This window comes from Periophthalmus magnuspinnatus, chromosome 3 (assembly GCF_009829125.3).
Source record: "Periophthalmus magnuspinnatus isolate fPerMag1 chromosome 3, fPerMag1.2.pri, whole genome shotgun sequence".
Classification (NCBI taxonomy): Eukaryota; Metazoa; Chordata; class Actinopteri; order Gobiiformes; family Gobiidae; genus Periophthalmus; species Periophthalmus magnuspinnatus.
In genome coordinates, this window is record NC_047128.1 from 35253301 (window position 1) to 35270955 (window position 17655).

Below are 17655 nucleotides of genomic sequence, written 5' to 3' on the forward strand. Positions count from 1 at the left end.
TATTCAGCCTCCTGCAAACAGCAAAGTGATGAATGGAGAAATGATAGCAGCAGAATACAGTCACACTGAGAGACCAGCGCTGTGTGAATGAGATTGTGGCATTATGGATTATTCATTATTATGCTAGCAGAAAGATTAGCATAACAAACAAAAGAAAGATTAGAGAAAAATATTGTTTAAAATAGTCCTTATGTCTATTGGCTGCACAGCTGCGTCGTACTGTAAAGCTATCAAAATTACTTTATATATATTAAAAAAAAATAAATTAAATTGAATAACTGGATGAATTTGCCTCAGAAAATTACTAAAATTATTTGCAGTTCTGTGCCGTTTCTCATTAATTTTCAACTGTATAAAATAAAAAGCCCCAAATGATTTTATAAATAAGTTCAATTCGTCATAACCTGAGCTGTAAGGTTTTCAAATACATCTATATCTTGCCAAACTTTGTAAAAAGGATCAACACAATATTGACAGATTGCTCAGATTAAGGTGTTTTTTGAAGTTTACAATATGTCAATAGATAATAACACACACACATACTGTTAGTGTAAGTGAATACCCGACCAAATGGAAAGTAATTAGACATTTTTCACACTAAACTGTTTATTATCCTCCAGGGACATGGTGTTCTCAGATGAGGACAACACATTTTGGGTTGTCTAGGCCACAATGCAAATTTTTAGAAGAAGAACAGCAACAATGCAAAAATGTTCAATTTAAGAGTTTAGAATGTTCAGAATATTTATTTTTTTTCTAAAGGCTGCAGCTCTTCACATGAGTCACATTGATCCAAGAGGCAAAATTGTTGTTTCTCATTTCGTTTTTACTCAGGACAAATGTTGCTGTGTTCAAGCTCTTAATAGTTTCTGCAAATTATCATTCAAATGTTCTATCAAAATGATTCAAATGTAGAACCAATGTCCTCATATGTGGACATCATTTTTCTCATAACGTAAAGGGATCATTCCTAGTTGGTTTTTTTACACTCGTCAGGTCCAATCAACCCAAATAACAAAGAGAAATAATAAAGCCATGAAAGAGCGCGGGTTTAGGAGGTTGAATTATTACAAAACAAAAACACGTGTACACAGACACACACATATTGAAGCCAAAAAGTCCAAACTGGAGCGATTCAATGGATAAACGTTTGAAGAAGACGTCAAACTTTGATGGAAAAACTGAGAACTTCTGTGCACATCTCCAAAAATGTTTAACCATGAGTATTAAAGTACAGCGCACTTCTGTAACTGTCATCCGTGAATCCAACATGTTTTTCAAAGATGCTCATAAAAGTTTGGAGCAGTTTAACGTCGTGTTGATTCTCCATCTCTGCACGTGTTTTGCACTAGAGCCACTTTTCGGCGTGAGAGTTGTTTGTTTTTGCTGCGCACAGGTACGAGTGGCCTGCCCGTCTTTCACCTCGCCGCGGCCCGATCTGCGGTGAGTGCCCTCCATCGCTGAAGAGACCTCCAGACGAGAGGGGTCTCACCGAGCCGCCTCAGCCGCACTGTAAACACTTAGCATATATGAATATTAATGCCGCACATTAAAGCTGCAGGCCTGAGATGGAAGAGTTAATGAGGATAAATAACAGACAGCCATGCAGAGAAATCCCAGCTATGACATTATTTATCATCCTTAACTTTTGTCAGTGCTCCTTTTTTAGTAATTAATATCTTACAAGAAAGCACTTTGCACTTGGATGACTGATCTAATTTGTTTAATATAATGCAATTAAAAGAGCTCGGATTGCTTTATGGTAATGTTGCTGATTATAATCCTTGCTAGGTCTCTTCTCCAGCAGCAGATAACAAGATGAACCGCAGGATTGATGTCTGTCTTAGATGTGAAATGTTCATCAAGAAAACCACTTAGATGCTGTTTGTATTCTCCAGCTCCAGGCTCATAAATGTGATACAGAGTCAAGCAAGACGGATCAGCTGAAGCTCGGGCTATTAGCGTTTAGCATGGCTGCTTTCCAAACTCAAAGCACTATTTTTAGTTGGTGGTACATCAAACCCGAGAAGGAGTGGGACGGGAGAGAAAAAGAACAAAAGCCTATTGTGTCTGACACCACAGTATTTAACACAAGACAAGACATTTCACTAGAATTAAAGACAAGACCAAAGGCAATTAGGAAACCGAGACAAAGAAAGGCGTTTTAAACTTCAACCGAGTGTGAGCAAATAAGTATTTTTACTTATAGCAGCTCCTTACAGCGAGGTGCAGGTGGTCAAGACGCGCAGAGAGATTTTAAAGTTATTTTGTGCATCTTATGTCCAGTATAAAACTCTGAGATAAACAAAAAGAACTGAATAATAATAAAAGGCAGGAAAGTGGGAAATGAAAGCAACAAAACTCATAACTTAAACTGGAATAAAAGTACATCCATTACACAACAGACTGAATTATGAAAATGTAATGTTGGTAATGGTTATGTTTGTTAGTTACAGCATAATTTATTATTTTAAAAAAAGTTCTGAGAATATACAAAGAAGGCGAAATGAATATCAGAGAAATGAATGAAGTATTTTTGAAAACTTTAAAACAATGCTTGTCTGAGGGTCAAATATGCCATCACGTACAACAAAATGACATTTATTTAATTTTTTTTTATTAAATTAAGTGAGCTGGTGTGTTTATTTGCTTTTGTGTGACTGCTGCTGTTTTTTCTCTGTCCTGTAGACGGTTTGACATCAACCCACCGAGGGACTGAAGATGGAAATAAGCCACGTTGGTTATAATCTTTTTTTATTTTTAAATGGTCATTAATATACGCTGTCCCTTTACAAATAAGTAAATGAGTAAATAAATAAAGAAAGAAAGAAACATAAATAAATAAATAAACAATAGTAAGTAAAATAATTAAATAATATTAAGTAATAATAAAATAAATAAAATAAAGAAAGAAAGAAACAAATAAATAAATAAACAATAGTAAGTAAAATAATAAAATAAATAAATAATAAGTAAAATAATAAAATAAATAAATAAATAATAAGTAATAATAAAATAAAGAAAGAAAGAAACAAATAAATAAAGACATAATAGTAAGTAAAATAATAAGATAAATAATAGTAAGTAATAATAAAAACATAAAATAAATAAATAAATACATACAAAAATAATGCTCTTCAAGGGAAATCCATGTTTTGGTGACTTTATTGTAGTGCAATATAAAACAAATAACTATGGCCAATATAAACTTTAATGTTGCTCTAATGACACTGTCTATAATGTTATTTGCAGTATATTGTATAAATATATCTTTGCCATTTTAAAAATAGAACATACAGTGCACTTGCCAGGTTGTTACACTGGTAATAATAATATGATTTTAACTCGGCTAAACACATTATAATGATTTAAATATCCTGTGTCCATCCTCATATACACTGTACATTAGTCTTACTCTGTCACGTCTACGGAGAGGAAATATTCTGACTAAAATGTCCACTTTATTTGACTGCCAGGGTCTGTTTACACGAGTACTTTATCCTCACATAAAGACACAGTGTCATGTCGTAGTGGAGCACGGCGGACTGTTGTGCTCAGAAATAGAAAACCCATGTGAGAAGATCAATGTAGTGAGATATTGTGGAGATGTGAGCTGGAGAGCGCACTTAGAGGGTGACAGCTCCTCTATCGCGCTGCCACTCACCCGGACCCTCCCAGCGCACGCCACACCTCCGTCCAACTATTGATCTAAACTCCACACTCCTTATTCACAACTTTCTCTGTCCCCATCGCTCCTGCCTCGCTCCTCTTCGCCTGTCAGTCTGCTTTAATAGCTTTCTTTGCCTCTACGTTTATCTCGTATTGTGCTTCTGCCAAACACTATCATTTTCCAGCCTCGAGAGGATTCAAATAGTACATACTTGCTGACAATTTTAAAATGACAGGGGTTTAATGGTTTATGTATACACAGCAGTTTATGTTAAGAAGAGTCATATTATAGAAACAAACTGTTTTTCTGCAGCTGTTACCGTTGCATTTAATATGTTAATGTTTTGTTATGAACAGACAGATGTGCACAGTCATAGATTGTATTGTTTGAGGTGTGGTTTTGAGTTAATGCCATTTAAATTAATAATATAATAGCACATTTTGAAGATTTGTTATCTATTATTAGGGATAAACAAAATATATTGACGCAAGTATCAGTCGCTTTGAGGAATATTGAGCTAAAAAGCATTCTAAGCATTGTTTTTTTTCAATTTCAACGAAGCCCAGGAGGTAGCTGCACGTTTACTATGTTTATTATATTAACAAAAAGACAATAACATGAACTTAAGCACCGTCTTAAACATGCAGGACTTGCCATAAGGTTTAAAATGTTGATAATATCATCCAGAAAGTCAAATATCAGGTAAAGAAAAATCAATTTCCAATCCAAAATCTATTATCACCAAGTTTTTAATCCGTGTCTAAGTTGTTTCGTGTTGAGAATATAGTTAGAAACACAACTTGCATTACATTTTCTTTGTAAAAATGCTGAATAAACCCCCTACACAGCACCACACACTCGCTCCCTGACTAACACTTTCCACAAAACATATGGTTGATGAAATTTGTATCATCTTGTTTATATCTCATAACTAAAACAGCCCAGAGATCTCCCGTCAGCCCCTGCGAGGAGGAGACAGTTGGAAAGAGCGCTGGAGTGGAGTGTGAAGCAGGGAGCAGGTGCGAGGGGAAAGGTGCAGGTGTCACAGAGCAGCCAGGTAGCTCAAGTCAACGTTAAGACTCTTCAACCAGGAGGCGACAATCTGCTCTCACATCAAGATTAACGCACCGCTGTGTCCCTGACGATACGAGCTCTGAACATTTGATTTGAGAATTAGATGAGCGTCTGACACGTGGATGCAGCCTAGTGGAAGAATAGAAGAATATCCTTGTGATCCAGCTATAGGCAACTAAAAAAAAACCCAAAACGGATTAATGTGTCGTATTACTGTACACAGGAAAAGTTCTCACCTTTTTGAGATATGATTCAGATCTTTTTGAGGTTTTAAATTACACTATAGTCCAACAGTTAGTGCGCTACAAACTCACCAATCTATACACTATGCAGCAGTCATCGTTCCAAAAATGCAAAAATATTCACATTCGCAAACACAGTGTTCTTCCAGAAACTCTCTTCTTCTCAAAATATGCGCTTCAGTCCTGGTTTAACACTTAGACACCAAGAAAACGTACATTCCTCGCTGTGCTTTTTCTCTGAATAACATTGAACAACCCGGCCCCATTAATTTCTTTAAAATCTAAAGAAGGGAATGTAAAGGTAGTCATGTGTTTCAATGGCTTAAAAGCTGAATGCACGACTCAAAACCAAAGAGACGTCGTATTTAATCTTCTTGGACAATTTGAATATAGCACATTTGCCATTAACAGTGATTCAGATTAAATTGCAGGTTATAAATGTATCTTTAAACGACTTGGAGAGTGTATACAATAGAGAAACACATTTATTTCTCAGAATAAAGAAGTTGGCTGCTGTGTTCACTGGCTGTGTGTGTGTGAGGGACATATAGACAGGTGGATAGACTCGGTGTGGACGCTCCTTTTCCTCGTCTCGCTCTCCACTGCACTGTGCGTTCGTGTCTGTGCTGGAGGCTCTAGTCTGTGGGGAGCTGATTGCACTGCCTCTCATTATGTGGCCACTGGCTGTAATGGAGTGTGACAGTGGCATGCTGGGCTCTGGATCTGCTGTCCTTCTAGCCTGTAAAGCCAATTAAATACACTCTACCCTGCTTCCCTCTCTCCCCCGACCACCGCCAGCTCCCCAATGCTGTCTCAATTCTCTCTGGGACTCTGCATGTCACCCTGCTTGCCTTGCTCTATCTAACCCCTCCACTATACCGCACGCCCACACTCAATAATTCAAACTTTTTCCGCTATTCTTTTGCCTGCGGCGCTTTTTATTTTATGTGACAATCTGAAGTTTCCCTCCGTACAAACGCGGAGCTCCCAGTGGCTCGGCAGTTAAGACGGATTCCTTTGGGGGGGTGCAGTGGCAAAAGTGCCGGACTGTGGGGAGAGGCAGCTTTTCTGAGCGCAGCCACACGCAGACTGAAGTGACAGAGAGAAGAAGCGCCGCAAAGCCCAGAGCAGTCACAAGCGCTTAAGAGGAAAAATGCCCCGCAGCACCAAAAACACACAGCGTCCATTTATCACTCCCTCATAACGCTGCACACCTGTTGCATATGTGTTAGAAAAGTACCCACATGATTCGATGCGACGTACAATATATCGATATGGCCGATATATGTGCATTTTAATTCCATTTTGATCCATAAATATATCAGGAACCGCTAAATATATCAAATAAATTGCATAAACAAGTTTCCTTCCGCTAAATACGCAACAAAATCACACTGCTGTCACCAAAATATTTAATAAAAAACACCAAAAAATCCTCTCGATACAACAGCCCACGATAATCACACTGTATCACCAACTTATTGTGTTTATGTGTGAGTAATAACACACTGGGTATCGTTAAAACAGAGTAGGCAAACACTGACGACTGCTTTGAGATGGTGGAATAGTAACTGATAAACGACAGCCCACTTCTTTTTTTTTTAAATGTGCAAAATCATCAATTACACAAAACTTTCCTACTCTTGTAAATGCTCGTAACAGATCATTGCAGAACAATTAGTGCTAATGGTGATGTGTGTAACTGCAGAGGCAGAGAGCGGAGTACCTGTTTTGAACCAGCCGTCGGCGGTGAAGGACTCGCCGGTCTCCTGAGGCTTGTTCCAGTATTCCCTAAAGACAGACGCTCCACGGACCAGGAGCTCTCCCTCTTTAGCCTCGAGCCCGGGACGCACCTGGGACAGACGTGAGATCACTGCAGTGTCACGGAGTAAGAGGAGCTTTAAACTACTGTGAATACATGTTTAACTTTCATTTTTAGGATCTCTGTACCTACTCTGCTGCAAATATTAACTTTATTTGACCTTTAAGAACATAGGAAACTGCACAGACCAAACTCTTACACAGATATTTAGTGTTTACCTGAGTTTCTCTGTGGTTTCCCTCTGCAATGGTCGTACTGACAGAGTTATTCATGGCAATGCGAACCTCTACACCAGGAAGAGGAAGACCCACAGCTCCTGGAGGCAAAACATATGTGTGAACAGATTAATATTATTACTTCATCATAAAACTGAGAAAAACTGAGCTTCATAAATAAAACAAAACCCCTGAGTGTGTGACAACTCTTTTTACCAAAGCACAATGATACAAACATAAACGTGGGATGATCATTTTGAACTAGACTCAATTCTAAACACGTGAAGGGCAAACTTCATTAATCATTCTGCGGTGATGTTTAAGTTGATCTATTAAAAGAATAGCTGAAGGCAGTGCAGGAGAGCCCCTGTACATAATGGAATAACCTGCAGTTTTAATTTGTGCTGTGTGAAAATGTGAGTAAAGTAATTATAACCAGGAGGTACAAAGGAAGGTCTTTGTGAGTCGTGAGCCTTTTCTCTAAAGGTATATGTCTGCACCGCTGCCTTGAAGCAATTATGCCGTTTCACAGACCACTGCTCTCACAGAGAAGAGCGGGTCAAGCCCTGATTAGAAAGCAATTTTCTTACTTTATATTGATCCAATCCACTTTGGCCCTGATTGGCAATGCCTGTCACTTTCCAGTCAACCAGTCCAATAAAGTGCAGCACTGATTCCTACAGGTGAGACTTAATACAGAAATTAGGGACAAATTGTAAAAGATAACAGCCTAAACTTCAATTTAGGAGTCAATTTACACACTTGACTAAGTAGATAAGTAAAGGCAAATTATTTCCTGCATAATATGTCTCCCCAGTTGCTTTGGGGGTTGAATTTAAAAGCACTGTCATTAAACTAAATAAGCTGGAAGAATCTCATTGTCCTTAAATCAGTAAACTCTATAAGTTTGAAAGTCCACATGTCAGAGCCCATAACTCCAGCTAAACCCAGGGTCAGTCCTCTTGTATTGGGGTGAAGTGGTGTGCACAGTGTAATCTCGCCTCGTGGGCGTTTCACCACTGACAAAATGACAAAAACTGCCTCTAGTCCCTCACTGACAAAAATCTCAAAAATCCATTTGTAGCTAAACTCTGGGAACTGCACATTCTTCCTCCCATCACCATTTTCTTCCTGTCTTGTCAAGATAAAATGACACACAACTTGAAATTGCACACACAGTTTTACAGCGGGCAGATTGCAACGGGCAGTGAGGATTCAATATTTCAAAAAATAACTAATAATTGTGCAAATCTGAAATATACGGACTGTAAAGACACGCCAAAAATCAATTACAAAGACTAAATCAAAATGACAAATAATAATAATTGTGATTTTATCTGTAACATATGAATGCATTTCACCTGTGTACAATAGAAATAACTGGTTTACTGATTGGAAAAAGGAGAAACCGCTACGAAAATAATTGTTTGTTGCGGTTCTAAGAGTTAATAATAAGATGGAAGTGGGATCTGACATATTTACATCTCAACAAGGGCAACGTGACCTAGAAAACACAATTGTTAATCTGCTCCAAACCTGTTAAAACAAATTCAGGACGCTTTGATGCCATCCTCTCAAAGAAAAAAATAAAAAGATTAAGTATTAAAGTATTAAGATCCCAGCTAATGTAGTTGATGGCGAGTGTAGATACAAAAATAAGGCGCGTGTGTTTGTGTGGACTCCTCTCCAGTCTCCACTGCTCTTCAGAGAGTGTTTCCTGTGGTTGCTATTGATCTGCTTTAACCTACTTAAAGACAAGACAGGAACGCATTGACTCAAACAGGCACAGACGATGCCCACCCCCCACAAACGCACACACGCACGCACACACACGCACGCACACACCTTGTTCAAATGTTTTTTCTGCAGTGGAAACATCAATACAACCGCAGACCTCTCAAAGCCATTCTTAATAATCATCTGAGAGAAATCAAACAAAGCCAGCGCAGTTTATGCTGAGAAACTTGACAAGCAAAACAAGAGCAACACAATAATATCCTCGACAAAACACGCGCACGGGGCATTACCCAAACCACTTGCGAGGCTAATTAGCATCACCAGGAAGTGGGAGGGAGAGTCGAGAAGGGAACAAGGGAGCGAGGAAAGGTAGAAGATGAGAAGTGTGCGTGTGACCCCATTTCCAGACGTCAACTTTGTTTTGGTGAACATCAGAGGAGGTGATGTTGGGATTTGGGGGTTTGGTTTGACACTCCACCAGTGAGAAATGACGAGCGTAAAAACATGTGGAGGAACAGGATGCAAAGTGCTAGGACTTGAAATGAGAGATAAAGTAAAAAAAAAGTTGAACCAGCCTTGTGACGTTTTTCTGTGGTCATAAAATCAAGTGTAAAAAGTTATGAAGAAACAAAAATGTAACTTTTCTGGTGGAGGATCTGTGGAGACGCAGCCACACACAAAAAAACACCTGTAATTAAATAAATGACTGTGGAAAATTTAACTCCATGAGACAATTGTGCACCTTTAAAGTGTCAGGACATGATAAATGAGAAACTACAGAAAAAACAGAAACACTAATCAGTAATTACATTAATGAGGCTGCTAATTAATGCTACTCTTGTTTTTATTTGCCTCCATCAACAAGATTTTAAACCATCAATCTAAAGATATATCAGCCGGACCTGGAATCCAACAAGAAATCCTTAATTAGCACAAAAGAACTAAACAAAAACATGACAGTTGTTTCTTTACTGACCCCTTGTGGCCGACGTGAGAACATCAACAAATTCGACCCGTGAAAAAATAAGTGTTTTCATGAAGGTTTGTAATCACATCTCTGCCAGCTGCATCACAACTGTCTCTGCACGTGAACGGAAAACAAATTGATTACGGTGGAAAAACACAAATTACAGGTTTGTTGATTGATAATCATAATTTCTGCATTTCTTCAGAGGTCGTATGTTACGTGATGCTAATTACTCAACACAAACAGTGGTAATTCTCTGGAGTCATGATAAACATTTTAGATAATTGTGTTAATCTAAGCTATACGTTATCTCAGGGTTTTAATGGCTCTTTATGACTTAATGAAATGTTTGCCATCATTAATTTGTGAGTCGTATCTTTCCTGCATTTTATAATTATGCCATAATTTCATTGCTCTTATCGTCTTAGTTCTGAGGGACATAAAAGTACATTATGTAACTTTTCTGCTGCAGCGTAGGCCGCGTATTGGTCTCCATGGAGATGATATTGTTTTGCTTTGAATGCTGCACACTATGGCATTAAACTTATCTAAATCTTTGGAGAAAGCAGGAGATGACACCAGGCCAAGTTACGGGTCAGATCTGTGGAGAGGCGAGTCCACTCAAGTAAGAATCTGAATACATGTAAAATATATAAAATACACAAAAAAACAGAATGAAGACATAACAATTATTAAAATGCTAAACTCTGTGGTCCTGTGACCTCCTCCACTCTCCTCTTATTCCAGAGGGAACTTTGCAAACGCTCGTCCCCTCGTCCCTGAGCTGTGTCTCTGAAGCTCCTTGAATTCACCCATTAATCTAAAATGAGACAAACTGTGAGGAGGATTCAACTCACTGAGCGTCCTCGCTGCCAGAGTGAGACATGATCTCAGGCAGATGGCAGCACTGGGCAGTGTCCCATCAGGGAACACGTAGGTGTCTCACCTACATTGTGCGGTTGGACTTTCAGCCTGATATCGTCTCAGAGCTGCTGAAGCCCATGGCACAGTTTAAATACAAAACATACCAGCGCAAAACTGTGTCTACTCAAGCCAAGTGTTCTGTAGTGTTCTGTAGTGTTCTGTAGTGTTCTGTAGTGTAGTGTTCTGTAGTGTTCTGTAGTGTTCTGTAGTGTAGTGTTCTGTAGTGTAGTGTTCTGTAGTGTCCTGTAGTGTAGTGTTCTGTAGTGTTCTGTAGTGTCCTGTAGTGTAGTGTTCTGCAGTGTAGTGTTCTGTAGTGTAGTGTTCTGCAGTGTAGTGTTCTGTAGTGTTCTGTAGTGTTCTGTAGTGTAGTGTTCTGTAGTGTTCTGTAGTGTCCTGTAGTGTTCTGTAGTGTTCTGTAGTGTTCTGTAGTGTCCTGTAGTGTAGTGTTCTGTAGTGTTCTGTAGTGTCCTGTAGTGTAGTGTTCTGTAGTGTCCTGTAGTGTAGTGTTCTGCAGTGTAGTGTTCTGTAGTGTTCTGTAGTGTCCTGTAGTGTAGTGTTCTGTAGTGTTCTGTAGTGTAGTGTTCTGTAGTGTTCTGTAGTGTTCTGTAGTGTTCTGGTGTAATGTGGCACCATGCGGCAGGTGGAGAATGAGGCTCATGCATCGCCGCTGCAGATGATTTACAAACAGTTCACCAGAGCCTTTCCTGCACCACAGATTAGCCCTCAGCAGTGATCTACCCGAGATCTACCCCGAGATCTACCCAAGATCTACCCAAAATCTAATAAAGATCTCCCCAAGATCTAATAAAGATCTTCATATGAGCCACATTACACATTTCTTCAACATGACACTTACATTTTAAGTAATTTGTGAATATCACACTGAGGTGTTTTGTGTTACTCAAGAAGTAAATATTATGACTCAAAGATGACCTGGTTGTCTAATAGACAAAACATAAACACACAGTCTTGGAGACTTTAAACTTCGTTGCTGTATGCAGGGCATAATTCAAACACGTGCCAAGACTGGATGTGCACTGGATTATCATTATCATTATTGTGTAAATTGCGCACGCGGCCAGTGTAATTTTGACACTTTAGGGTAATAACACAGATAAACCTTCCAGACAAGAAGTCATTCAAAAGGAGAATAAACAGGGTTGAAGCGATGACACTGCCTTGAGGTGCACCAGATTACACTGGTAATGGAGAACAAATTAACCCAATTCTTTCATGTGATTGCTGAAGGAGTCAAGAATCCATCCAAGCATTTTCCCCTGGATACCAAAGGACAGAGGCTTGTGCAGAATGTTGCACTGTGGATGTTTAGGTCCAAAAATACTTCTAAGCAAGTTTCCATATTTTCTACAGCTTTTAACCAAGTGTTATAGTCCAATGTCACCTGAACTAATGTTGAATGTTTAGGCAGAAATGCAACTTGATGCTCAGATATTTATATTTATATCAGATATTTTCCAGCAAAAAAGTCGTCAGTCTGTCATTTACAAAGCTCTCCAGGATGTTTCCAGTGCAGGAGCTGAGTTACATCGGCCTAGACGCCTTTATCGATCTCCCTTATGTTTAGAAGTAGGTGTCACATACAGATTTCCAGAGTTTGAAAGTTTTGATGCATTGATTTAAAGTCTAAACAGGTGGGTCAATACAAGGGTCAGTTTAAAAGTCCAGTTTTTGAGGAGAATATTTGGAATCAAGCCCAGTCACTATGTTCACAACCAGTGTGTTAAGTTTACTGTGCACAGTCAGGAGATATACACACGTCAGTGATTAAGCTTTGGTGTATTTGGGGTGAAGGACAATCAAACGGTTCTAAATCAAAACCTCTGATGGTATAGAAGTGGTTAAAAATGTGAGCTTTTGCAGCATTATTTACATATAACTGCAGCTGTGATAACATTCCTGATGCCTGAGAACTTATACACAGCAGAGATTACACCAGTTTCTGAGCTTACTGTGCAGAATATTGGTGCATCTCTGGCTTTTCTGTAAGTGCTTAGGTCTTGATCACTGTTTGATGACTTGAAGTTTGACCAGCATTCTTGCTTTAATAGTCTCTCTTCTGAATTCAGTTGTAATAAAAGGTAATTGCTTTTTGCAGTTTGAGGAATGTAACTGGGTCTCTTGAGTACAAACCAAGACAATGTGGATCTGACTATGGCATAAAAATGTAAAAGTGCACAGAGATTTGTGCCCAGTCAGATAAATGTTTGAAGTCTGTACGGGACAGTTCATTAGGCCCATGCGCTCGCTGTGCTTCTGTTGTATTAGTTGTGAGTCTGGCCTGTGAAAGTTCCCTCAGTGACACCATGATCTGATGCTCAAAGTGGAGCAGAGACAGTCAAACCGGAAAATATCTCAGGGGTTAATGTCCTGGTTAATGCCAAGTCAATGAGTGAGGGTTTCCCGGGCAGTCCATCTGGAAACCTGTTTGGTGAAGTGACCGTTTAGTATTGTGCACATTGAAGTCGTCCACTATTAGGCTGAGTTATAATTATGTTCTATAGCAACGTTAAAATGCCTCCTCGAAATGATACAAAACTGTACATGTCTGCATTTGGTTTATGGCAGATACAGGCAAGTAACATTTTTACATGGTCTAAGCAAATTGTAAAAAAAGAGGTTTTTCAAAGTTCTTCTGTTCTAAATTCACATGTCGTTTATACTTCATACAACTACACACGTGCACAACCAGAACCGGCCTTTCCAAACCACGTCATATCCATCTAAAGTGAATATCACATCAGGCAGTGCAGTGCGTAAAAATGTCTCAGAAACAAACACAACACTGGTTCATGCAACAAAATGTGAAACGACAGGTCACCAAAGTTCACATAAAGGTCTCTAATACTGGTGAAGATTATGTTTTTTGTCAGTGATTGCTTGATTTCTGTGAAGCGATTTACGAAGGCGGGACACGAGGGGCTGTCCACCGCCTGCGTCCCACTACAGTTGCAATATTTCGGATTACTCGTACAGGGACGTGCGTGATTAGAGTCGCTGGAGCCGCAGTGAACGCAGGACAATAAAAACAGCTGCAAATGAATAAAGACGAGACAGAAAAGCGACTCTTTGGATAATTCCAGCGAAGCAATAGCATCTCAGTGCATCTTTAAAGCAGATTTGAAAGGAGAGGCAGAGGATATTTGGGTTGAATGTTGGATCTTTTTTTGCAAAACATAAAATTTCCCTCTTTTTGTGGTGCATTTATTGAGTTTCAGAGCAAAATAAATGTTCAAATTCCAACATGCACTTGTCAAGAACAGCATCTTTACTCTTTCCATTTCATCTGGAGAGAATATCCAGTGCTGTCAGGGCTCCGTACCTGGGATGCGTGGGCCCTTGAGTGGGTTGGACAGTGCCATGCCGATCTCTGTCATGCCGTATCGTTCGAGCAGCGTGTGCCCGGTAATCTCCTCCCAGCGCCGCAGAGTGGGAAGAGGCAGAGCCGCCGAGCCACACACCATCAGCCTGGACATCAGAGACAAGAAAAGTAACCACTGGGTATGTGATAATAGAGGGAACGGAGGTGCACTTAAATTATATAGACTTTGGGTTATCTTTGTGCAAAAAAAAAAAAAAAAAAAAACTGCTTTAAAATGGAACAAAAAAAGTCAAAGTTGTGATTAATTGTTCAAAAACAAAACTGAAACTGCACAAGTAAAGAAATTTATATAAGAAAGGAAAGGAATATATCGTTATTCTGATACTAAATTAGAATTATTATTTTTTTTAGATTAAACAGGCTGTTAGTCTTGGTCAGGACAACTTTAACTAGAAGATTTTGCCAACAGTGCATGTTTTGGATTGATGGGAATCTGAGCTCACCTCGCAGCAAGAAGATGTCAGCCTCCACATAGTTTGAGTACTACAGTCCTGGATGTACCACAGTTTGAGTACTACAGTCCTAGATGTACCACAGTTTGAATACTACCAGTCCTAGATGTACCACAGTTTGAGTACTACAGTCCTAGATGTACCACAGTTTGAGTACTACAGTCCTAGATGTACCACAGTTTGAGTACTACAGTCCTAGATGTACTACAGTTTGAGTACTACAGTCCTAGATGTACTACAGTTTGAGTACTACAGTCCTAGATGTACCACAGTTTGAGTACTACAGTCCTAGATGTACCACAGTTTGAGTACTACCAGTCCTAGATGTACCACAGTTTGAGTACTACAGTCCTAGATGTACCACAGTTTGAGTACTACCAGTCCTAGATGTACCACAGTTTCACATCATTAATGAGTGATATTTCATAAAATAACATCAAACACAGATGAATCACCTTGTACTCGGTCTCTGGAGTCTTTTATGTCTTTGTAGCATATTTGATATTGATTATGAGCTTGTACCTGATCCTCTCCTTGCAGACGGCTTTGACAAAGTCCCTGACATGAGATTGTGTGAAGTGCTGGTCATAATACTGGATGAGTTTGGAGTAGATGGTCGGTACGGCCATGAACACATTCACCCGCGGGGCCTTGGAGCTGAGCAGCCTCTCCCACACCTGCAGCACACACAGACACGCCGAGCTTATGAAATGAGCTGTAATAGACACAAGTAAGCACTAAAATATAAAGACAAACAATCCTCTCAAACAGAATGGCTGTTTTCAATGCTCTGCCAATCACAAATCGTCCATAGCTGCTGTACATCAGAGGTTTACTAAAGTCAAAAATAAATAATTCAATAGTTTAATGGGAAAATATATATTTTTATATTTTCAAATATGTCTGTCATTTATACCATGAATGTTATTTTTAGCTGTGGGGAACAATAAAATATCTATCTTAGGTCTTAAATATGTACAAACAAATTACTTTATCAAACCAACTCTAAATGAATACAGAAATGTGTGTTTTTGAAGTGAAATCTGGACAGCAATGCTCATATAAAAGCTGTCAAACCTTTGCTGAAAAGCAAAGGAAAGAGCCAAGATTTGTAAAGGTCAGAGAGAAGAAAACCCAGAGTGCTGTAGGGCCCTGAACGGACACTTGTGACAAATGTGTCTGCAGCTGAAGGAGCCACTTCTGCCTCCACATCACACATGTCTTTACAGCTTATGCACAGAAACATACAAGTGATGCTCATGTAAAAATACTGTTTTAATTAAGCATTCAAGGATAATAGTGCACTGAAATATCTGCCCCGCCCTTCACTGTGCAGTCAAAGTCAGTGTTTCAGATGTGAGCTCACAAAACAAACTGATATGAGATGTTAAAGTTTGTAAAGCATTTCTAACCTAATCTATAGTTTTTTTTTTTATATTATCTTAACAACACAATACAACACAAATCAATTTATTTTTGCACATGCTATGTGCAATTATGCAAAAATGTGTATTCAACCATGCACCTCCCGTTTGTGATGTGCGGTTAGAGCTGAGCAGTGAGCAATTAATCAATCTTCAGTCATTAACTGCAGCTTGGAGCAGGTTTGGAGAAACAAATGGACTTTTTTGGTATGATATGATTTTCTTCTTTTTTTCTTCAAGAAATTAAAACTGAAAAAAAACATTTGATTTTTTTTTTTTTTTTCATCTCATTGGAGTCTGGCTCTACGGCAGGAAACCATGAAGAGGCTGGATGAATTAAGTGGAGGTGAAAGTCTTTTCAGAGTCTGGTCTGAACCCCCGGAGAGACCAACGCTTTTCCTCCGCGCTCCGTCTACGTACCCTGAGTATACCTCTACTCTCAAACCTCCTCTTACCTCCCAACTGCTCTTTTTCAGTTGCTGCTTTCATCTCTTGACCCTATGTCTCCTCATCTTCCTCCTCTGCCTCTTGTCCCATCTCATATTCACTTACCCCCCGCTCTCAATTTCGTAATTTCCTGCTTGACTGCCTCAGCTTCTGTCTCTCACATAGAAAAACACACACGCAGCCTATACTCATTCCTCTCACATACCACCACATCCTTCTTAATGTATGGCCAATTTCCAAACTTCTCCTTTGAGTCACCTCTTTCTATACACATCTATTATCCATTCTGTGCACTCTATTAAAGTCTGCTGTTCCATCGTCTACATTTAATAAACAAACAAAGCAAAATAAATGGGCAGGAAATATAATTAAACTTGACAAGAGTCCAATCATCCTCCCCAGAACTATTACTCACAATAAAATTATAAGACGATCTGAAATGTTTGCCTGCACCTGTACGCAGAATATAAAGAAGAGAAAAGGGGTTATTAAGTGAGCATGGCCTGAGCTTCCTGGTTGGTGTCCATCAAGTGCAGTGGAGCGCTTCCACCATTGGCCGGTCTGCAGGGGAGAGGAAGGCAATTTATGTCCGTCAAAGTGTTGGCCTCCACCAAAGGGACAGGAGCGTGCAGAGCAAAGGAGAACCACGGACCGCATCAAAAACAACTGTGGGGAGGGCGGAGAACTGCTGTATAATAACAGGTCTATAATGTGTATATAAGTGTCACTGGATTACGATAAATAGATGTGTTAATCTGCATTATGTTGGTTATAATAACGGGATTAACAATAACAACTACGTAATATGAAAAAAATATCAGTTTGCCTTGATTATAATTATACACATTTTGCTGCCAAAACTAAAATCAATTCAAAGACCAAAAACGTTCAATTGAAAAACATTATAATAAAATAATATCATAAAATACAAGTGCAATGTGTTACAGCTCATTTTGCAGAATATCGTAACAATAACCAGACAAAAAAACTACAATTTTAAACAATAAAAAAAGCTAATACAAATTATCCTTAAGCTCTGAGGACTTGGTTTTCCCAGGCAACACGTGTACACTTGAAATAGACTTATCTGCTCTTTAGTAGATCACGATTCTTCCACTGAAAATTCCTGTCACTATCTAGAGGCAAAATCAGGAGAGATCAATATTGGCCTCTGCTGCCTAGGCTACCCTTCAGAGATCTGAGGGGATAGAAGAGACAGACTATCGATCACTTCGTCAATGTACTGTAACTTCAGGAGCAGGAGAATAAAGGCTTTTTCTA

At 39.1% G+C, this 17655-nt stretch overlaps 2 protein-coding genes across 2 annotated transcripts in view; one reads left to right on the forward strand and one right to left on the reverse strand.

Annotated features, from left to right (window-relative positions):
* The window catches only part of pabpn1l (PABPN1 like, cytoplasmic), a 299018-nt gene that overhangs the window by 173831 nt on the left and 107532 nt on the right, over positions 1-17655 (forward strand). The window lies entirely within an intron of this gene.
* acsf3 (acyl-CoA synthetase family member 3) overlaps positions 1-17655 on the reverse strand; it is a 30428-nt gene that overhangs the window by 9556 nt on the left and 3217 nt on the right. Inside the window, exons 4-7 of the mRNA XM_033991922.2 lie at positions 15026-15180; positions 13992-14137; positions 7027-7124; positions 6713-6839 (exon numbers count right to left, since the gene is read on the reverse strand). Coding sequence (XP_033847813.1) covers positions 6713-6839; positions 7027-7124; positions 13992-14137; positions 15026-15180 — 526 coding nt within the window. The remainder of the gene's footprint in view (positions 1-6712; positions 6840-7026; positions 7125-13991; positions 14138-15025; positions 15181-17655) is intronic.